General features: G+C 53.9%; 6 protein-coding genes across 6 annotated transcripts; 4 read left to right on the forward strand and 2 right to left on the reverse strand.

Moving 5' to 3' along the window:
• Window positions 1-404: 404 nt before the first annotated feature.
• Window positions 405-2,127, forward strand: CC84DRAFT_1162521 (24-dehydrocholesterol reductase-like protein precursor). Its single transcript, XM_018178016.1, has one exon. The coding sequence runs from the start codon at window positions 494-496 to the stop codon at window positions 1,973-1,975; it is 1,482 nt and encodes a 493-aa protein (XP_018038971.1). The 5' UTR covers window positions 405-493; the 3' UTR covers window positions 1,976-2,127.
• A 685-nt stretch (window positions 2,128-2,812) lies between these two features.
• On the forward strand, window positions 2,813-3,412 carry CC84DRAFT_1215090 (uncharacterized protein; the record flags this gene model as incomplete). The annotated part of the gene is made up of 3 exons (XM_018182696.1): window positions 2,813-3,005; window positions 3,056-3,224; window positions 3,277-3,412. 3 exons carry the CDS (start codon window positions 2,813-2,815, stop codon window positions 3,410-3,412), a joined length of 498 nt encoding a protein of 165 aa, XP_018038972.1.
• Window positions 3,413-5,307: 1,895 nt separating this feature from the next.
• Window positions 5,308-7,552, forward strand: CC84DRAFT_1141481 (dihydroxyacetone kinase; the record flags this gene model as incomplete). The annotated part of the gene is made up of 5 exons (XM_018176326.1): window positions 5,308-5,559; window positions 5,653-6,151; window positions 6,205-6,836; window positions 6,937-7,017; window positions 7,065-7,552. The coding sequence occupies exons 1-5, from the start codon at window positions 5,553-5,555 to the stop codon at window positions 7,550-7,552; spliced, it is 1,707 nt and encodes a 568-aa protein (XP_018038973.1). The 5' UTR covers window positions 5,308-5,552.
• Window positions 7,553-7,673: 121 nt separating this feature from the next.
• On the reverse strand, window positions 7,674-8,131 carry CC84DRAFT_1185421 (small nuclear ribonucleoprotein Sm D2; the record flags this gene model as incomplete). Its single annotated transcript, XM_018180804.1, has 3 exons — window positions 7,674-7,974; window positions 8,030-8,062; window positions 8,112-8,131. The coding sequence occupies 3 exons, from the start codon at window positions 8,129-8,131 to the stop codon at window positions 7,674-7,676; spliced, it is 354 nt and encodes a 117-aa protein (XP_018038974.1).
• A 606-nt stretch (window positions 8,132-8,737) lies between these two features.
• CC84DRAFT_584238 (uncharacterized protein) lies at window positions 8,738-13,424 on the forward strand. Its single transcript, XM_018186772.1, has 3 exons — window positions 8,738-8,929; window positions 8,985-9,138; window positions 9,197-13,424. Exons 1-3 carry the CDS (start codon window positions 8,827-8,829, stop codon window positions 13,299-13,301), a joined length of 4,362 nt encoding a protein of 1,453 aa, XP_018038975.1. The 5' UTR covers window positions 8,738-8,826; the 3' UTR covers window positions 13,302-13,424.
• An 889-nt stretch (window positions 13,425-14,313) lies between these two features.
• On the reverse strand, window positions 14,314-15,387 carry CC84DRAFT_1185422 (uncharacterized protein; the record flags this gene model as incomplete). The annotated part of the gene is made up of 2 exons (XM_018180805.1): window positions 14,314-15,228; window positions 15,283-15,387. 2 exons carry the CDS (start codon window positions 15,385-15,387, stop codon window positions 14,314-14,316), a joined length of 1,020 nt encoding a protein of 339 aa, XP_018038976.1.
• Window positions 15,388-15,866: the final 479 nt, after the last annotated feature.

Consider the following 15,866-nt stretch of genomic DNA (forward strand, 5'->3'; position numbering starts at 1 on the left):
CGTCAAGTCGGGTATCGAACGCCATACTCTGTGGGGCAGAAATGTACAACCCACTCGCTAGGCCAAACAGGTTGGGGCGTCGCCTTACCAGGGAATCATCTGCTGTCGAGCTGTCCAATGTGGGAGGGTGAAAGAAGTCTGTAATGTATCGCACAGAAGATTGCCACGGATCAGGCCTAACATGGATGCAGAGATGAAACCAGTATAGATCGTTCAATAAAAGCTTCGAGGGTCTTCTCGCAGTGGCCTTTGGAAAGGATCAAACAATGGGAAGTAGATCGAAGGAGCTTGGGAGTTGCATAGGTGTTGCGTGGGTGACGTCGATCCATTGAGCTAAGCTGGTTCCGGATAGCGCGGTCTGTCTGGGGAAAATCTTAGAGCGCGAAACATCACTCGCTCCATCAATTGCACGCTCTCTATCACCTTGTACAGCACCATGCATCATTCATAGAATTTCCATTGTTTTATCTCACTCGTTCAATCCCTTTACAGTATGGACCGGCATCAGCGCATCGTTACACAGGTGGCTTCCAAAGTCAGGGAGTACTTTATACGCAAAGAGTCGTTCAGAATAAATCATGGATCAACCAACAGCACACGTCCTTCTCTTAAGAAACGCGTAGTGGACATCAGCGAATTACGGAATGTGGTTAAGGTCGACACCGCATCACGGACAGCTCTTGTGGAGCCGAACGTGCCTATGGATCGTCTCGTAGAGGCCACTCTCCCCCACGGCCTTGTGCCCCCTGTTGTTATGGAGTTTCCCGGAATTACTACGGGAGGCGGCTATGCAGGAACAGCAGGCGAAAGTAGCTCGTTCCGACATGGTTTTTTTGACCGCACAGTCAACTCTGTTGAGATGGTACTAGCGGACGGCAATGTCGTCAAGGCGTCGGAGCAGGAGAATGCGGACCTGTTTCGCGGAGCAGCAGGTGCAGTGGGGACGCTAGGCGTCGCAACCCTCATCGAGCTGCAGTTAATCCAAGCAAAGCGATTTGTAAAGACGACGTATCACCCCACCAGGAGCATTGCGGAGGCGGTCCGCGATATTCGAAAGCAGACTGAAGTGCCGGACAATGATTACGTCGATGGTATTCTCTTCTCAAAAGACCATGGTGCGATCATCACAGGTGAAATGACAGACGAGATTCCGGCAGATCACAAACCCCAAACCTTTTCTGACCCTTGGGATCCCTGGTTCTACCTGCATGTTGAAGAACGCACGAGAAATGCCTCATCTCCTGTCATAGAGTACATCCCGTTGGCAGAGTACATGTTCCGGTACGACAGAGGCGGTTTCTGGGTAGGTCGCTCCGCGTTCAACTACATGAGCTTTCCCTTCAACAAGGTCACAAGATGGTTCCTCGACGATTTCCTTCACACTCGGATGCTTTATCGCGCGCTACATGCTAGTGGGGAGTCCAATAGCTACGTGGTTCAAGACATGGCACTACCCTACCCGAACGCCGAGGAATTCATCAACTATACCGACGATAAATTTGGGATCTGGCCGCTTTGGCTGTGCCCGTTGAAGCAGTCGCCACAACCTACCATGCATCCTCACTCTAAAGGCGCCTTGAAGGATGATCAGATGCTGAACATCGGACTCTGGGGATTCGGACCAAGAGACCGCAAGCAGTTCCTGGAAAAGAATCGCGACTTGGAGAAGCGCCTGGGCGAGCTCGGAGGCATGAAATGGCTATATGCCCATACCTACTACAGTGAGGCGGACTTCTGGAAGCAGTTCGACCGTGAGTGGCACGAAGAACTACGCAAGAAGTACAACGCAACTACCCTACCTGGCGTTCACGATAAGGTTCACGTCGACATAGAAAAGCTGGAGACTTTAGCCAAACAAGACTGGGGTATGCGAATTAGGTCAATATGGCCGCTTGGGGGTTTCTGGGGAATATGGAAGTCGATACAGAGCGGAGACTACCATATATCAAGAAAATCAACTTGGAGATGGCGGTAAGCTACTCGGTAAACAGCAAATATATGCCCAAACCACTTGTAACATAGTGTACACAACTTTGTAATTCTGCTGGTCAGTTGTGGAAGGGACAGCTTGGTGGCATGGTGTATCTACTTTTATAGTTAAAATAACTACAATCACAATGGACGGGTATAACAAAGTCTCAGCGCAATCCGGCTCGTCCCTACAAAGGCAAGCATCAAGCTAATTTGCAGGGTGTTGTTGCTTGGTGGTTGTTCAGCCGCGCTTACGACAGCTTCCGGCCACACGAAGCACACTGCTTTCCCGAATTGTCAATTTCGCCTCATTCGAACATTGTCATACTAGCTTTGTCAGATTTCACACCATATACGAGCAAGGCTCGAATATACCGCGCCATACATGATGTTTTAGCGCAGATCGCTCCTTGAGGAAGTAAAGCGACGTAAATCTACTGTGTGACACTCATTTCCGCATTATACATGCACATAAGTACTAAGCTTAGCCTAGGGACCAATCCGATGTAGACCAGGCTGGTACGCTCTTAACTTTGTCAGCATACGAGATCAGCTTGGCGTGCAGGGCAGAAGCCTGATTGGGCGACGGTAGGACAATACCTCCCATCACAACAACCACTTTGGCTCAAGCGTATACCAGCTGGTCTTCAGGTATGGGCTGAACGGTGTCTTTAACATGCACCCGATTCAGGAATAAGGACAGGAAAACGATAGATTGCAGCTGTCTCTGTCTTTACCAGAGCGCTCTCCAGCAAGTATAAATGTACTGCACTTGCTCCTCCTATGGATTACCAGAGCAGAAAACGAAATTCTTCCATACAATCTTCTGTAGACTACCAGAATGCTTTTCTCCAAGCCCGTCCTAGCCCTCGCCGGCCTCCTCTTCTCCACTGCCCTTGCAGCACCGCAGTACCCGGAGACAGTCTATCTAGTCAACTGTGGAACTTCGTACTCCGACATGGATTACTACGCTGAAGGCCACAGCAGCTTCGATGACTCCTGGCCAGATGAGCAATGCAAAATGTCCGGAAGTGGTGAGATGCATCCAGTAAAACCCCCGAGATCGTCATCTGATAGCAGCCAGGTACAACTTGGTGGGAGGGGGTGTCTCGCACCTGCAACTTTGCCGGCACGCCTTTCACGTCGCACATTGACGCAAATGCAGCTAGCAAGCCCGCCCACTCAATCGTTGGATGGGGCAAGAACAAGTACCACGAGTATTCGTGCAGAAAGGAGCAGGACTATCGCCACCTGTACACGAAGAATGGGGTAGGATGCAGTAGTGTTTACTACTGCACTTGGCAGACTTGATAGTGATCATTGGAGGGAGAAAGGTGTCAATTTGCGACGAGAGAAGGAAGCGGAGAATGGTGACGAGAGGAATGTTGCGCTATTGCTTGAAACCAACTATCTACGCTCATTATCGCGTAACAAGGTCTGAGGGGGAAATTGTTTTATATCAACTATATTCGGTCTTTACTGTTTGTAACACAACCAACATCTAGACAAAGTGCACTATTTCTGACACTTATACGACCGGGGTAATAACGTGCTAACAATTTTCGCTCGAGGAATTGCCGGAAGATGAATTAGCGTGATGTTCTTCAATTGACAATTACGGCTACTGAACATCGTTGATCTAAACTAACATGAAGCTTAACCTCCGTATATGTCAACACTGCATGTAATGTCCGTGACTATTCGCCTAATATAAGCCAGTAACACTTCAGTACAGAAGAGCTTGAAGTGTTACTTCTCCTGTCACCCTATCAGGTTCCCGATTCAATCCACATCCTAGAGTGTCGTAGACTCGTCAGGAAATTGAGCAGGTTGTCGGATGGTTGAGTCGAGGCATCCAAGTTTCCTTTGGATTGAACTCGTCAAGCATTCTAGCCTACTTGTGCAAAATCATAAGGTCGAAATCCGTGGCAGTCGGGCCTGGGCTGGTTTTCGATTGGAGGAGCATGATCAACTTGCGCTGCTTCACCTTGTCCTCGATTCTACAGACGAACTCCTCCAGGTTCGCATTCCAGAAGCCGCAATGCTTGACTACGACGTCGTCTTCGTTGTTGTAGTCCATGCGAAGCTGGCCGTGTCGAGAGACAGTAGTCGGAGACTCTATGACTGCTGCGGAAAAGACGCCATCGAAATCGACAGGCCAGGATGGGGAGAACTTCGTGCCCCAGTTCTTGCCGCTGCCGATGCCGATCAGGTGTTCGCGGCAACCCTCGTAGGATTTCTCGCTAGCCGGCTGCTGATTGATGGGAACGTAGGGGCCCCGGATTTCGCTCATGCCAATGTTGGGCTACTTTGATTATTGGGTGTTCTGAAAGAGAGAGGATTTTAGGATTTTTGTTTGTAGAAGCTAGAGTTGAACGTTTTCTGTGGGTGCTGCAGCTGTGGTGGGTGATCTTTGGTGAGGGTGCATCTTGATAACTATCCAGCATTGGTGGAGATAGCGTATGTACAGTGTATGCAAAAGGTGAAAAATTGAAAGTGAAATGTTTTGACATCGCAAAGTTGCATCCAAGATCAAAGAGTGCAAATCATATGCTGTCCAATCCTGTGAATTTAGGTGCAGTGAAAGTATATCAAAATCCAACCGTGAAACTCATATGTCCAAGCTATTAGGAGAGTTGCTCGTTGGACGAGATTGGGCGTTGGCATGACACGAGAAAGCTGAGACGAGTGCTTCTCATCTCGAACTACCTTTTCGATTGTGGAAAAAACCATGTTCAAACGCTAAACAGCTCTGCAAATCCAGGATCCAAGTGAGAATTCGAAATCTTAGTCGAGTTAGATACAAGAAACGAACACCGTGGCTTGCGTATTCTGGCATCTCCTCCTTACCGCAACCTCTGTTTGTTCCTAGAACTCGATGCGCATTGGTGCTGCACTCCCTTCTGGGAAAGAATCAGTCGTACAGGATTGTGTCAACTTCACGTTGCCTAAGGTACCTCCCACCAGTGGCACACAAGCGAAGGCACGCTTTTCGCATGATTTAATAGATATCAATGACGGATCTCAAAAAAAAAAAACTCGAGCATCACAATGACACTATGACAGATTTCGAAAAGCGATGCCTATAGTGACGCCTCTCTGACACATGAGTAATTGAGCGCCGACATCGAACCTCCACACAGGTCCAGACCCATCTCCCCCTACCAGACTCATCCTCATTGTAACATTCCACACCCTCCCAAAAACTCCAATGTGAAATCCCATCCGAACCGGCAGCCTGAGGCTACGACTTCCCCATCGGGAAGCCTACGCGCTGTTCCGAAGAAACCGCGACCCCACCACACGCGTCCGTAACCCCTCAGCACGACCCCACTCGTCCCCAAACACGTCGTTCCCGCTGCCAGCCTGGCCCACTGGCGACGTGACGGGCATCCGTCCGGCCGCAGCGTGATTCGATGGCGTTGCACAACCTATTAACCGCGCCTGTGCGCAGGTCGAGTGTCCTCTTCTTCCCTTCTTTTGCTTGCAGTCGTGCGCAACACTTACGGTTTTTGCGACTATCATTTGGGTACGGGCGGATTAAGCGGAAGTGTAGCTAGAAGCAAGCGCAGTCAGCAAAGATGTCAGGTGAGTGTACCTGCCCACAGCCCACACGATGCATTCTCCTCGTTGACAGAATGCCGATTGATTAATCGACTGACTCGACTGACCGACGCACAGCGAAACACTTCATCAACGACCCGACGCACCTCGTCAACACCGCCCTCCTCGCCCTGACCCACACCAATCCCTCCGTGACTGTAGACCTGGCTAACAAAATTGCCTACCATGCGCCCCCCACGCCCCAGGTCTCCATCGTCAGCGGTGGCGGCTCCGGCCACGAGCCGTCCTTCTCCTCGTTCGTCGGCGCCGGACTTCTCTCCGGCGCGGTCGCCGGCACCATCTTCGCGTCGCCAAGCGCGGAACAGGTCCGGAGATGCATTTTGCACCGCGTGGATAAGAGTAAGGGCGTGTTGGTGGTGGTGATGAATTATACGGGGGATGTGCTGAATTTCGGGATGGCGGTAGAGAAGGCGCGGAGTAGGGGTGTGGAGGTCGACATGGTGGTTGTAGGGGACGATGTGGGCGTTGGGCGCAAGAGAGGTGGGAAGGTGGGCAGAAGAGGGATTGCGGGCACGTGTCTTGTTCAGAAGATTGCTGGAGCGTTGGCCGCGAAGGGGTGAGTGCGCACATGTACGGAGAGCTAACTTTGTTTACTAATGTCTATTGCAGTGCCAGTTTGAAAGACGTGTCGCGGATAGCGCAGTTGACGGCCGATAACATCGTCTCGATTGGTTCGTCTTTGTCGCACGTCCACGTCCCGGGGCGCAAGACGGATGGCGGGGAAGATGAGCTGAAAGAGTCGGAGATCGAGATCGGGATGGGCATTCACAACGAGCCAGGGTCTGAGCGGAGGACGACTGATCTGCCAGAACTCGTGAAGACCATGCTGTCGTACTGTTTGGACAAGTCGGACAAGGACCGAAACTTCTTGGACATCTCTGACGAGGATGAATTTGTCCTGCTAGTCAACAATCTGGGTGGGGTGAGCGTGCTAGAATTAGGAGGTATTACCAACGAAGTTGTGGAGCAGCTGGCTGATGACTGGAAAATCAAGCCTGTCCGGATCCTGTCAGGCACGTACATGACCAGCCTAAATGGCCTAGGCTTCAGCATCAGTCTACTCAAGGTCACGGACACTGGGTTGGGCGATGAAAAGTCGATGGTCAAGTTGCTAGATGCACCCGCGGAGGCTACTGGCTGGGCTGCTGCGGTAACCGGCGACGCATGGGCGAAAGGTGCTGACCTGGCAAAGGCAAGGCGAGGCTCCGACGAGGAGGAAGTGGAGCCAAGTAATCTGCGATGTGAGCACATTTTCACAAGCAATCGAAGACGAACTAACATTGTCAGTGGACTATGACTTCACGAAGTCGGCGTTGGTCACTGCCTTGCAGAGACTCATAGCCGCAGAGCCCGACGTCACAAATTACGACACTATTGTCGGAGATGGAGACTGCGGAATAGGATTGAAAAGAGGCGCTGAAGGTACGTCGATTCGCGCTCCTTCATGTTGTGTCACTAACTGGAAGCAGCCATTTTGCAAATGTTGGATCGGACGAAGCAGACTGAGGATCCTCTAATTTTCTTGCAAAACGTTATTCAGGTCGTCGAATTGGCCATGGACGGAACTTCCGGTGCCATTTACGCCATCTTCTTGAACGCGCTTGCCCATGGCCTGCGACAAAATTCGCCCTCATCGCCAGCACCAATCACGCCTCAGATATGGGCAAAAGCGCTCGAATCCTCCTTGCAGGCTTTGGGAAAATACACGCCTGCCAAACCAGGAGACCGAACACTGATAGATGCGCTTTATCCGTTTGTGGACACACTCTCGAAAACAGGAAACGTAGATTCAGCTGCCAAAGCGGCGGACCAGGGAGCGCAAGGTACAAAAGGGATGAAAGCCAGTCTTGGACGAACGGTATACGTCGGCGGGGAGGGCTGGGAGAACGTGCCAGATCCCGGTGCGCACGGTCTTGCGGAGCTGTTACTGGGCCTCAATGAGGGATTGAATAAGTGAAGAACCGTAAGATGCATTGCCGACGGCGCGGCCGTCTTGTATTTTTAGGGCCAAAACTCCTTTTTGTCGTAATGGAATCCAGTCCCTCCTATCGTGACCCCAAGCGATCTCCACTGGTATCTTAACTGAGCAAAACGAGAATGACTGAGTCGCCGCGCAAGAACATCTTGCTAATGAACCGGTCTTTGTTGACCTTGCGACCGAGCTGTCCATTTGCCAGCCGGGGTGTCTCTGTCCACATCTCTTTTGCGTTCTCCAGTACCATGTTGCAGTGACGATCGAAAGCCTTTACGCGGGCGAGCAGCTTGCGGTTGTTGCGGCAGGAGATGAGTACTTGGGTGCGCGTGCGGACCGCGGTCTGCAGGATGGAGAGAGGGCCGGTGGTGAGTTCGTGTTCCTCGACTTGGGCGACTTCGTACTCGCTGCAAGCAAGGTTAGCGCAAACTGAGCGAGCATGGAGGTGGATGCAACACGTACGTCAACTCGGCGCGCGGCTTGGAGATGAGCTCCCTGTACATTGTTAGCTTAATCGTATTCGGAGGCACACTAGATGACATACTGAAGCTTTGCGTCCACCATTTTGCGTGTGTGGATGTACTTGGGATGAGGGGCCGAAGTGAAGCTGCGGCGTCGACGTTTTTGATCCTGCTGCACGTGTCGCAGTGCTGCCTAGGACAATTGCGTGCGTAAACGGTGCCCGGGAGGGAAGATGTCCGAGTAAAGGCGCGGCACGGGCCAGAGAGAATTGACTCGGTGAGAGATCTGAGCGGGTGACACCACGGCAACGGCAATAGAGGAGGGCAAGTGTATCAGCGATGGACGGAGGTTTGCGCGAGTGGGAACATTTGGGCGGGCGGCTTGGCGCAAGCAGCCACCGAGCCAATCAACGCGTTCAGAACTCGAGGACGAGCTGCCCATCTTGAAAGCGTCCAAGCTCACCACCATTGCACCTCACATCGCGCGCTCAGGCGCTTGTATGACGCGCTTTTCCTCCCCTCCTCGCACAACTGGGTCGTTGGGACCTGGAACCAGCTGCACGGAGGCACTGATCTTGAATTCGGTCCCTATCCGACGGTCGTGGCCGTCTTTTTCTAGCTCGCGTGCGTTCAACAACGCGTCTTCGCGACCCATGGCAGTGCTTGCCAGCCACGCCGAGCCGATCGCGATACACGCCAACACTGACCACCTGCCGCGACATCTCGACGTCTCCACATCTCCGACTCCCCTTCGCTCACCGCACCTGCTCAGGACCGTCGTTCCTCGCGTCGGCAGCCATGTCGACACCGTCTCCAGGTGCTGAGGGTGCTGCCGCTCCACACGCTGCCGCCGACATCGACATGGAAGGCACGACCGACATCCCGCAACGGCTGATGCGAGGCAAGCACCACCGACCAGGCAACCGTGAGGTAGCGTTTAACTGACCCGCCTGCAGTCAAGGTACTATACACATTCGACGACCAGAACAAATCAAATTGCCTCGCCCGCTTGCCCAACGCGCTGAGCATCCCGACTGTGTCCTTAGACGAGACGACTCAAATCGGCGTCATCGAGCTCAAGACATGCATCCAGGCCATCGTGTCAGCCAGGTAGGTCGTGCAATTCGAACATGTACAGCCGAAACAGAGGCTCACACTTCGCCTTCAGTCCGGAACTCGTTGCCAGGCTCGGCCATGATTTCACCGTTTACGCGTACGACTTTTCCGAATACGAAACGCCCCTTGTTGGGCAAGGCATGCTATCATGGATCCTTGCCTCTGCCTCGACAACCCCCAATGCCCCAGCCGAGGAATCAAAGACCATGGTGACCGGTCGCGTTTGCAAGAACATCCTGGGCCTCTTTTCAAACGGTGTCAAGGAGACGCTGGAGGTCAAGCTTAAGCTCGTCCCTGTTCCGACCTGCATGCAAAGCGAGTACGTGGAAAACATGGAACGTTATCACAGCCTGAGCAAGATCATGCCCGAAGGAATGAACTACAAGGAGTGGGCCGAGTTTCTCAAAGCGAACCCAGCCATCAGTCAACTGGCCCAGCCTGTACAACCGAATGCCCAATCAATGACAGACAGCATGACCACCAATGCGATCGAATCTTTCAACGAGTTGATAAGGAACAACTCATTTCAAGGGCATCATCGCCTGTCTTTCGGCGCGCACGACACACGAGCGTCCAGTCCCGCCATGAGCACGGTTTCTGCGTACCCATACCAACCCCACCCAGAATATCGGCCCGCTTCTCAAGCATCTTTCCATAGCGAGTCTGCCGCACATTCGCCGTACTGGCCGTCCGCTCCCGAGCATGTTCCAGAACAAACAGAAGAGGGTCCACCTAAGAAGAGGGCTCGAGTGACGAAAGCGAAGAGACCAAAGAAGACAGCTTTAGGTCCCAATATCGAGTCGCTGCGGGTTACTGCTAGCACTGCAGCATCTGTGCGCCTCCACCGTCCAGTACCCTTGAATGCGAGCACTGCCGTGTCCGCCGAACAAGTACCCCGTGCGCCCACACCACGTCCACGCCATGCTGGTTCCCTTTCGATCGGATCCCGCGTTCCAGCTCCTAGCCTGTTACGGAATGCGTCAATGGAAGAGACGCGTCCCTACGTGTCGCCTTATGACAGCGGCATCTTCTCGGACAACGCGATAGAGTCACCTGACGATGGCAAAGGTGATAGTCCTTCAGACACTCCTCCAAACATGCCCTCTTCGCCACCCATGCTTCCTGAGCACACCGCTTCATCCGCTCCCTCCAGTCCGGAATTGCCCATGCTGCCTCCTCCCCATGATTCTGGTTTCGCAAGTGATATGACAAGTGTTCACAACGAAGAAGGGAGAAAAGAATATGACAACAGTACGCCTGCGGCGGTCCCGGAGGTGCGGACGCGAAAGAAAAGAGACTCTTCGAAACGTGCTTGGTCCGAGATCCACCCAGGGCCTAGCAATCTGCTTCCGACCTCTGAATTACGTCCTGGTCGACTAGGACCCGGCAAGAAGAAGAATGAACCGGAATTGTTGCCGATAGACCCCGAATTACTGAACCATTTCTTGAATCATTTGGGAACGAGCGATGGTGTATCACAGAGTATCGAAGTTCCCCAAGCCAACCTGGACATGCCTCCAGGCGAGATTGGGCCTTCTGGCGATTCCCAGATTGGTCCATCACCGCCAGCAGATACAACCACAACATTGTCCTCAATTCGACAACCGGATCTTCGTATCGGGACCCCGAGCCTTCCTAAGCCTCTACCCAAGTCAGCTCGAGGATTGGCAAGGTCGCAAACATGGGCTGGTGAGCCTACGTCCGACCCTGCTGGTCCTGATGAGGCGAGGCCAAATCTACCACGAAGCGGCTCTGGTGCAACACGACAGACGAAACGACAAACAGAAAGGATTGAGGAAAAGTTGGAGCAAGCTATCACCAAAGGCCAATTGCCCACTTTCTGCAACAACTGTGGCCAGATCGAGACCCCCGCTTGGAGGCGAGCTCACACACGGGTTGTGAAAGGAACCCCTCGCAATATCAAACTGTCATCGGAAGGCCACGCTATCGTAGCATACGAAGTCCTAAATCCAGCTGACCACGAAGGAGCACCTCACTACCGCATATTCAAGAATGGCTTGAACCCTGACGGGACAGAGGCGGACCTCTTTACCACTCTCACCCTCTGCAACCCTTGCGGATTATGGTTATCGAAGAAGAATGAAATGCGGCCACAGGAAGTGTGGGGAAAGAATCGGGCACAACTGTGTGCAGCCCAGACGAAGAAGCGCAGAAGGATCAAGAAAACCAAGGTTGATACCGACCTTTTCACTTCCGATGCAGTCGTGCCGGAGTCCGACCTCGGCATGTTCGACTCACAAATTGAGGCAGAATCTCTTCCTGCACTGGACGGCACCAATGACATCCAGATGCAGCCCGTTTTGCAAACGCGCTCTGAGAGGCTTGACGAACCTACGGCACGTGCTGCTCTTGAGCGAGCGTTCCAGTCTAGCCCACTTGGCGTACGCAGTGGGAGCAAGGATACTCCTATCAGTGTGGATGGCGATCTAACACCCAGACCTACGCGCCGGCTACTCTTTCCATCACCTCGTGGACCTGGCGAGGTGAAGTCGCTCGCAGACAACACCTCGGCAAGCTCAGTGTCCCCACGATCAAATTCATTGAAAACAACAAAAGCTCCCATGCATGACCAGAACGTAGCCGTTGAGGACGGGGATAAGGAGAATTGTCCACCAACAGCTGGCACCGAAGATGATGATTTGGCACACCTGTTTGAGTCGCCCAAGATAACTCCTTCCAAGTGCTCATCTTTGGAAGATCTTCTGAAGACACCCACACCTGGTTCACGCCAGCGTGTCCCGCTCACACCAATGCGCTACGTCGATCTAAGTTTGACAACACCTTCGAGGTCCTCTCGAACCCCTAGAGGCACCGGAAAAAATGCAACGATAGCACCAGAAACTCCCTTCACCCGGCAACTGAATGACTTGCTCTCTGATAGTATGATTTCTGGATCCCCATCACAAAACTTTGATATGTCCGCTTTCGCGAGTTTTACACCAGGCCGTGGTGGTGTCCTGCACTTTGGCGATTTCCTGCAGAACGACTCGCTGTCTAGCGATTTACCGGTACCCAGCAGCTCTCCACCAAAGAGCTTTGACTTCTCCGTCTTCGAAGATCCGAACACAAGCACAGTTGGCTTATGGAGTGGTGCAAGCATCTTCGACGTGAACGACGTAGCAATGTCCGATGCGCCTGCTGATGAGCAGCAGAGCGATGCGCAGAACGGCAACGCTACCCCGAAAATACTCACGATCAATGGTATCAGCCTCGATTTCACTTCGATGATCGAAGAGGTGGTAGGGAATGTGAATCCTGAAGAGCAGACATCGAGAGCAACTGTACAGGAGCAAGCTGCATCTGTTGAGCCACAGCCAGAAACTGTTGCAAAGCCCGCCCAAACGGCTATACCCGCACCAATTGAGCCTTTGGAAAGTCGAATAGATCTCGTTCCAGCGGCTGCACCTGCGGCTATACCAGTACCAGCCAAACCCTTGGAAACCCGTCCAGACCTCGTTCCTCCACCATTCACCCGTGCACCATTTACTGCGACCGGTGAATATGATGCAAGGCCAAAGCGTCCTTGCCGACGATGCAAAGAAAAGAAGAAGGGTTGCGATCGGGGACACCCTTGCGGACGATGCGTGGGAGCTGGTCTTGAGGAAGAGTGCACTCCTGTCGAGGATGAGCAACCGAAGACGCCTGCATTTAGCGTCAATGCACCCTGGCAGCCGCGACAGCAACCGATGCAACCAGCCAGGCAACCCAGCATACCCGTGGATCCTGCACTTGAGGCCGTTAGGGTACCGGTTGGACCAAAGGCACATGAAGTAGTCAAGGAAGTCACTGGGCGAAACCCTTCCGTGGTCGAGGACATGACGGCACAGCCAGTCAGGCAATCCAGCATACCTGTAGATCCTGCACTTGAGGCCGTTACAGGACCGGTTGGCCCGAAGCCAAACGAAGCAATCGGGGAATCTGCTGAACGAACTCCTTCCGGGGATGAGGCTATGACGGCCGCGGCGCAGTCACCACCGATAACCAACGACGACATGGTAGAAGTCTCTGGATCCGACGTCAAGCAAGAAGCGATCACCCCTAAAGCCATGGATGCCAACATGGAGAATGCTCGTGCAGCACAACAGACGCCGGCGGCAGCTTCAGCTCCTACTCCTGACGACTTGAACACGGTGTAATCACGATTCTCCACATATACCCCTTTTTGTTTTGAACCGCTCTTCTAGTGGTTTGTGTTTGAGTAGTAATGGGTCGATGTTCCGCATTTTGAGCCGACCAAGCGTTTCGTTTTACGGCATTGAAGAGCGTGGCATGAACTATAATGCGTGGCATGGCACTGCATGAGGCAACGAAGCATGAATGTATTATACATGGCGAGATGAGCCGCAGCGAAGGGAAGGACCCGGCGACTCAGATAGATAGTTATGAATGAATGCGTCGCTAGCGCTTCAAACATTATCGTTACGTTGAGACTTGACGTGAAAGGATCTGCAATCTCCAAGCTCATTTGGCAAAAGACCACTGTGATAGCGCGAGACATGCCAGACATTGGCCAAGTGGACGCAGCGCTTCGTTTCTGGTACAGACGCAAAGCACCCATGATTTGTTCAGGGGAGTTCGGGGAAACCAGTCTCTTTCGCTGCCATTTCCTTTTGGGGGGTTTTTGAGTTTCTAAATGGTCGGGTGAGAAGGAAAATTACGTTCGAATGGATGGACGGAGGTCTCTACGTGGAAGAAGCGCGTCTCGGGTGAGAAGACTAGGGGAATAGGTAGGACGACAATATCCTGAGTGTGGCTGCGCGGGTGGTGTCAGCGACGTGGCGTACAATGGACGCATCACTTATATTACTAGGCGATGATTTTTTTTCATTTTATTTTTTGGCATAGAAAATATGCGGGTGGGACACAGGCCGGCAGGACAGGATCACATCACCTGATAGTACTTATATTGAGCTCATCATATGTGTTTATATAGATGGTGCGGAGCATGCCCGGCTCGCTGGGGGTATCATGGCCCGCAAAGATCCCAAAACGCCTCTTGTTGGATGTAAATAGCTGGTGTAGACGGCTGTACAGAAAATGCAAATCAAGTAAGACGGATGGTTAGAAATGGCAGGATGCCCACCGCGAGGTCTTGGGGCGTTGGTCGTGTGGGGTTTTGGAAGGCGCCAATGGGCCAAAACCTTTAGTCTAGTCGTCAAAGCCAATGAAAGCGTCGTCGAACTGAGTGGCTTCTGGGTTCTCGTAGTCGTCCAAGTTGAACAGATCATCGAGATTGTCAACAGTCATGGTGTCGAGGTTTAGCTCGCTATTGGTAGTGGTTTCCTGACCCGCGGTGTCCTGCTTCGTAGTCTCGGTCGTGGCTGAGGCTGTGATGGGCTCCTGGGGTGGTGCACTTTCATTCAAGTCGGGCATGTCCGTCATGTTGAAGTCGTCAAGATCGAGGGCTGAGGCATTGTTCTGGGCCACGATGTCGTCGGTCCCGCCTTTGGCAAAGTCTTCGAGGCCCCGCAGGAGCCCGTCGGATGGCTGCTCATCTAGCGTGAAATCGAGGTCGGCACCCGCGTCCAAGTTCAGGTCGCCGTGCTCGTTCCCGGCGTCGCCTGAAGTGTCCATGGCGCTGTCCCCGAACACAGCGTCGAAGTCAAATTCGCTCTCTTGCATGCCGCCAAGGCTGTCCGTGTTCTCCATGGACACGTCTGGGTCTGCAGGAGGAGTCGGAGCCTTGGGCGTGGGCTCCTTGTCTGGCTCAGGCTCGACTTTGATGGGCTCTGCGGGCTCGGCTTTGACGGGCGTAGGCGACGCTGGCGGTGCGACTTCCTCGCTCGGGGGCGGTGGAATGCTCTTGGACTCGGTCGCCAACCGCGCCTGCTCTGCTTCCTTTTGCTTGGCGGCAGCTTCCTTCTCCTTCCTCTGGGCGCGCATCTGGGCGAGGTCGCGGCGCAAGACGGCCTGCGCGTGGCGGATCTCATTTTCGAGCTCGTCGAGCGAGTCGTGGAAGCGCTCGCTGCCGGCGAAGACGGCGCGCTTGAGCTGGAACTGCATCTTGGGCGACTCGGCGGGCGCATGCTTCGCCGTCTTCATGTAGCGGCCGCTGGTGATGAGCTGCAGACGCGTCAGGGCGGACTCTGGGGAGCGGCATGCGGGCACGGGACGTACGACGAGGTTCATCATGGCCTGCATGTTCTCGAGAGGATGCGGCGGGCCGGCCTGCTTCTGCGGCTCTGGCGGGGCGTGGCCCTGTGCGGGCGCATTGGTAGCCATGCTCGACGGCGCTGCCACCGGTGTCGTTGTCGCTGCTGTCGCGGGAGCGGGAGCGGGGTGCCCAGGACAGGACAGACGCGCTGCAAGGCAAGGCGAGGCAGGGCAGCGCAGGGCTCAAGGCGCGCGGAACTGGACTGCGACAGGCGGCGGCGGCTTGACGGCTTCGGGCGCAGCAAGCGACAGAACGAGGGACCAGGCTAAAGCTGCGCAGGCCGCTAACTAAGCGCTCCCGTGCATCAGCACCCCCTTCGAGGCCGCAAAACCGCGCCCGCGTCACGTAGGGCTGGCACCTCGCGCTGGCTGCACCGCTCCGCACCTCGTCGAGGCCTGCAGAGCGGTCCGCAGGCGCGCCATCCCTCGCCGGCGCTTGCACCAGCACCCGTCGGCGAGCCGTGGGCGGGGCGTGCCGGCACAGCAAGCAGTGGATGCCGGCATCCATGTCCTCGATCGGCGCACCCTGCACGCCTGTATTTTGCACG

This window comes from Paraphaeosphaeria sporulosa (assembly GCF_001642045.1).
Source record: "Paraphaeosphaeria sporulosa strain AP3s5-JAC2a unplaced genomic scaffold CC84scaffold_3, whole genome shotgun sequence".
Classification (NCBI taxonomy): Eukaryota; Fungi; Ascomycota; class Dothideomycetes; order Pleosporales; family Didymosphaeriaceae; genus Paraphaeosphaeria; species Paraphaeosphaeria sporulosa.

Coding starts and splice junctions, on each gene's coding strand:
- CC84DRAFT_1162521 (XM_018178016.1), top strand. CDS start 494: ATGGACCGGCATCAGCGCATCGTTACACAGGTGGCTTCCAAAGTCAGG.
- CC84DRAFT_584238 (XM_018186772.1), top strand. CDS start 8,827: ATGTCGACACCGTCTCCAGGTGCTGAGGGTGCTGCCGCTCCACACGCT. Junction 8,930..8,984: donor CCCGCAACGGCTGATGCGAG/GCAAGCACCACC, acceptor ACCCGCCTGCAG/TCAAGGTACTATACACATTC. Junction 9,139..9,196: donor CAGGCCATCGTGTCAGCCAG/GTAGGTCGTGCA, acceptor CTTCGCCTTCAG/TCCGGAACTCGTTGCCAGGC.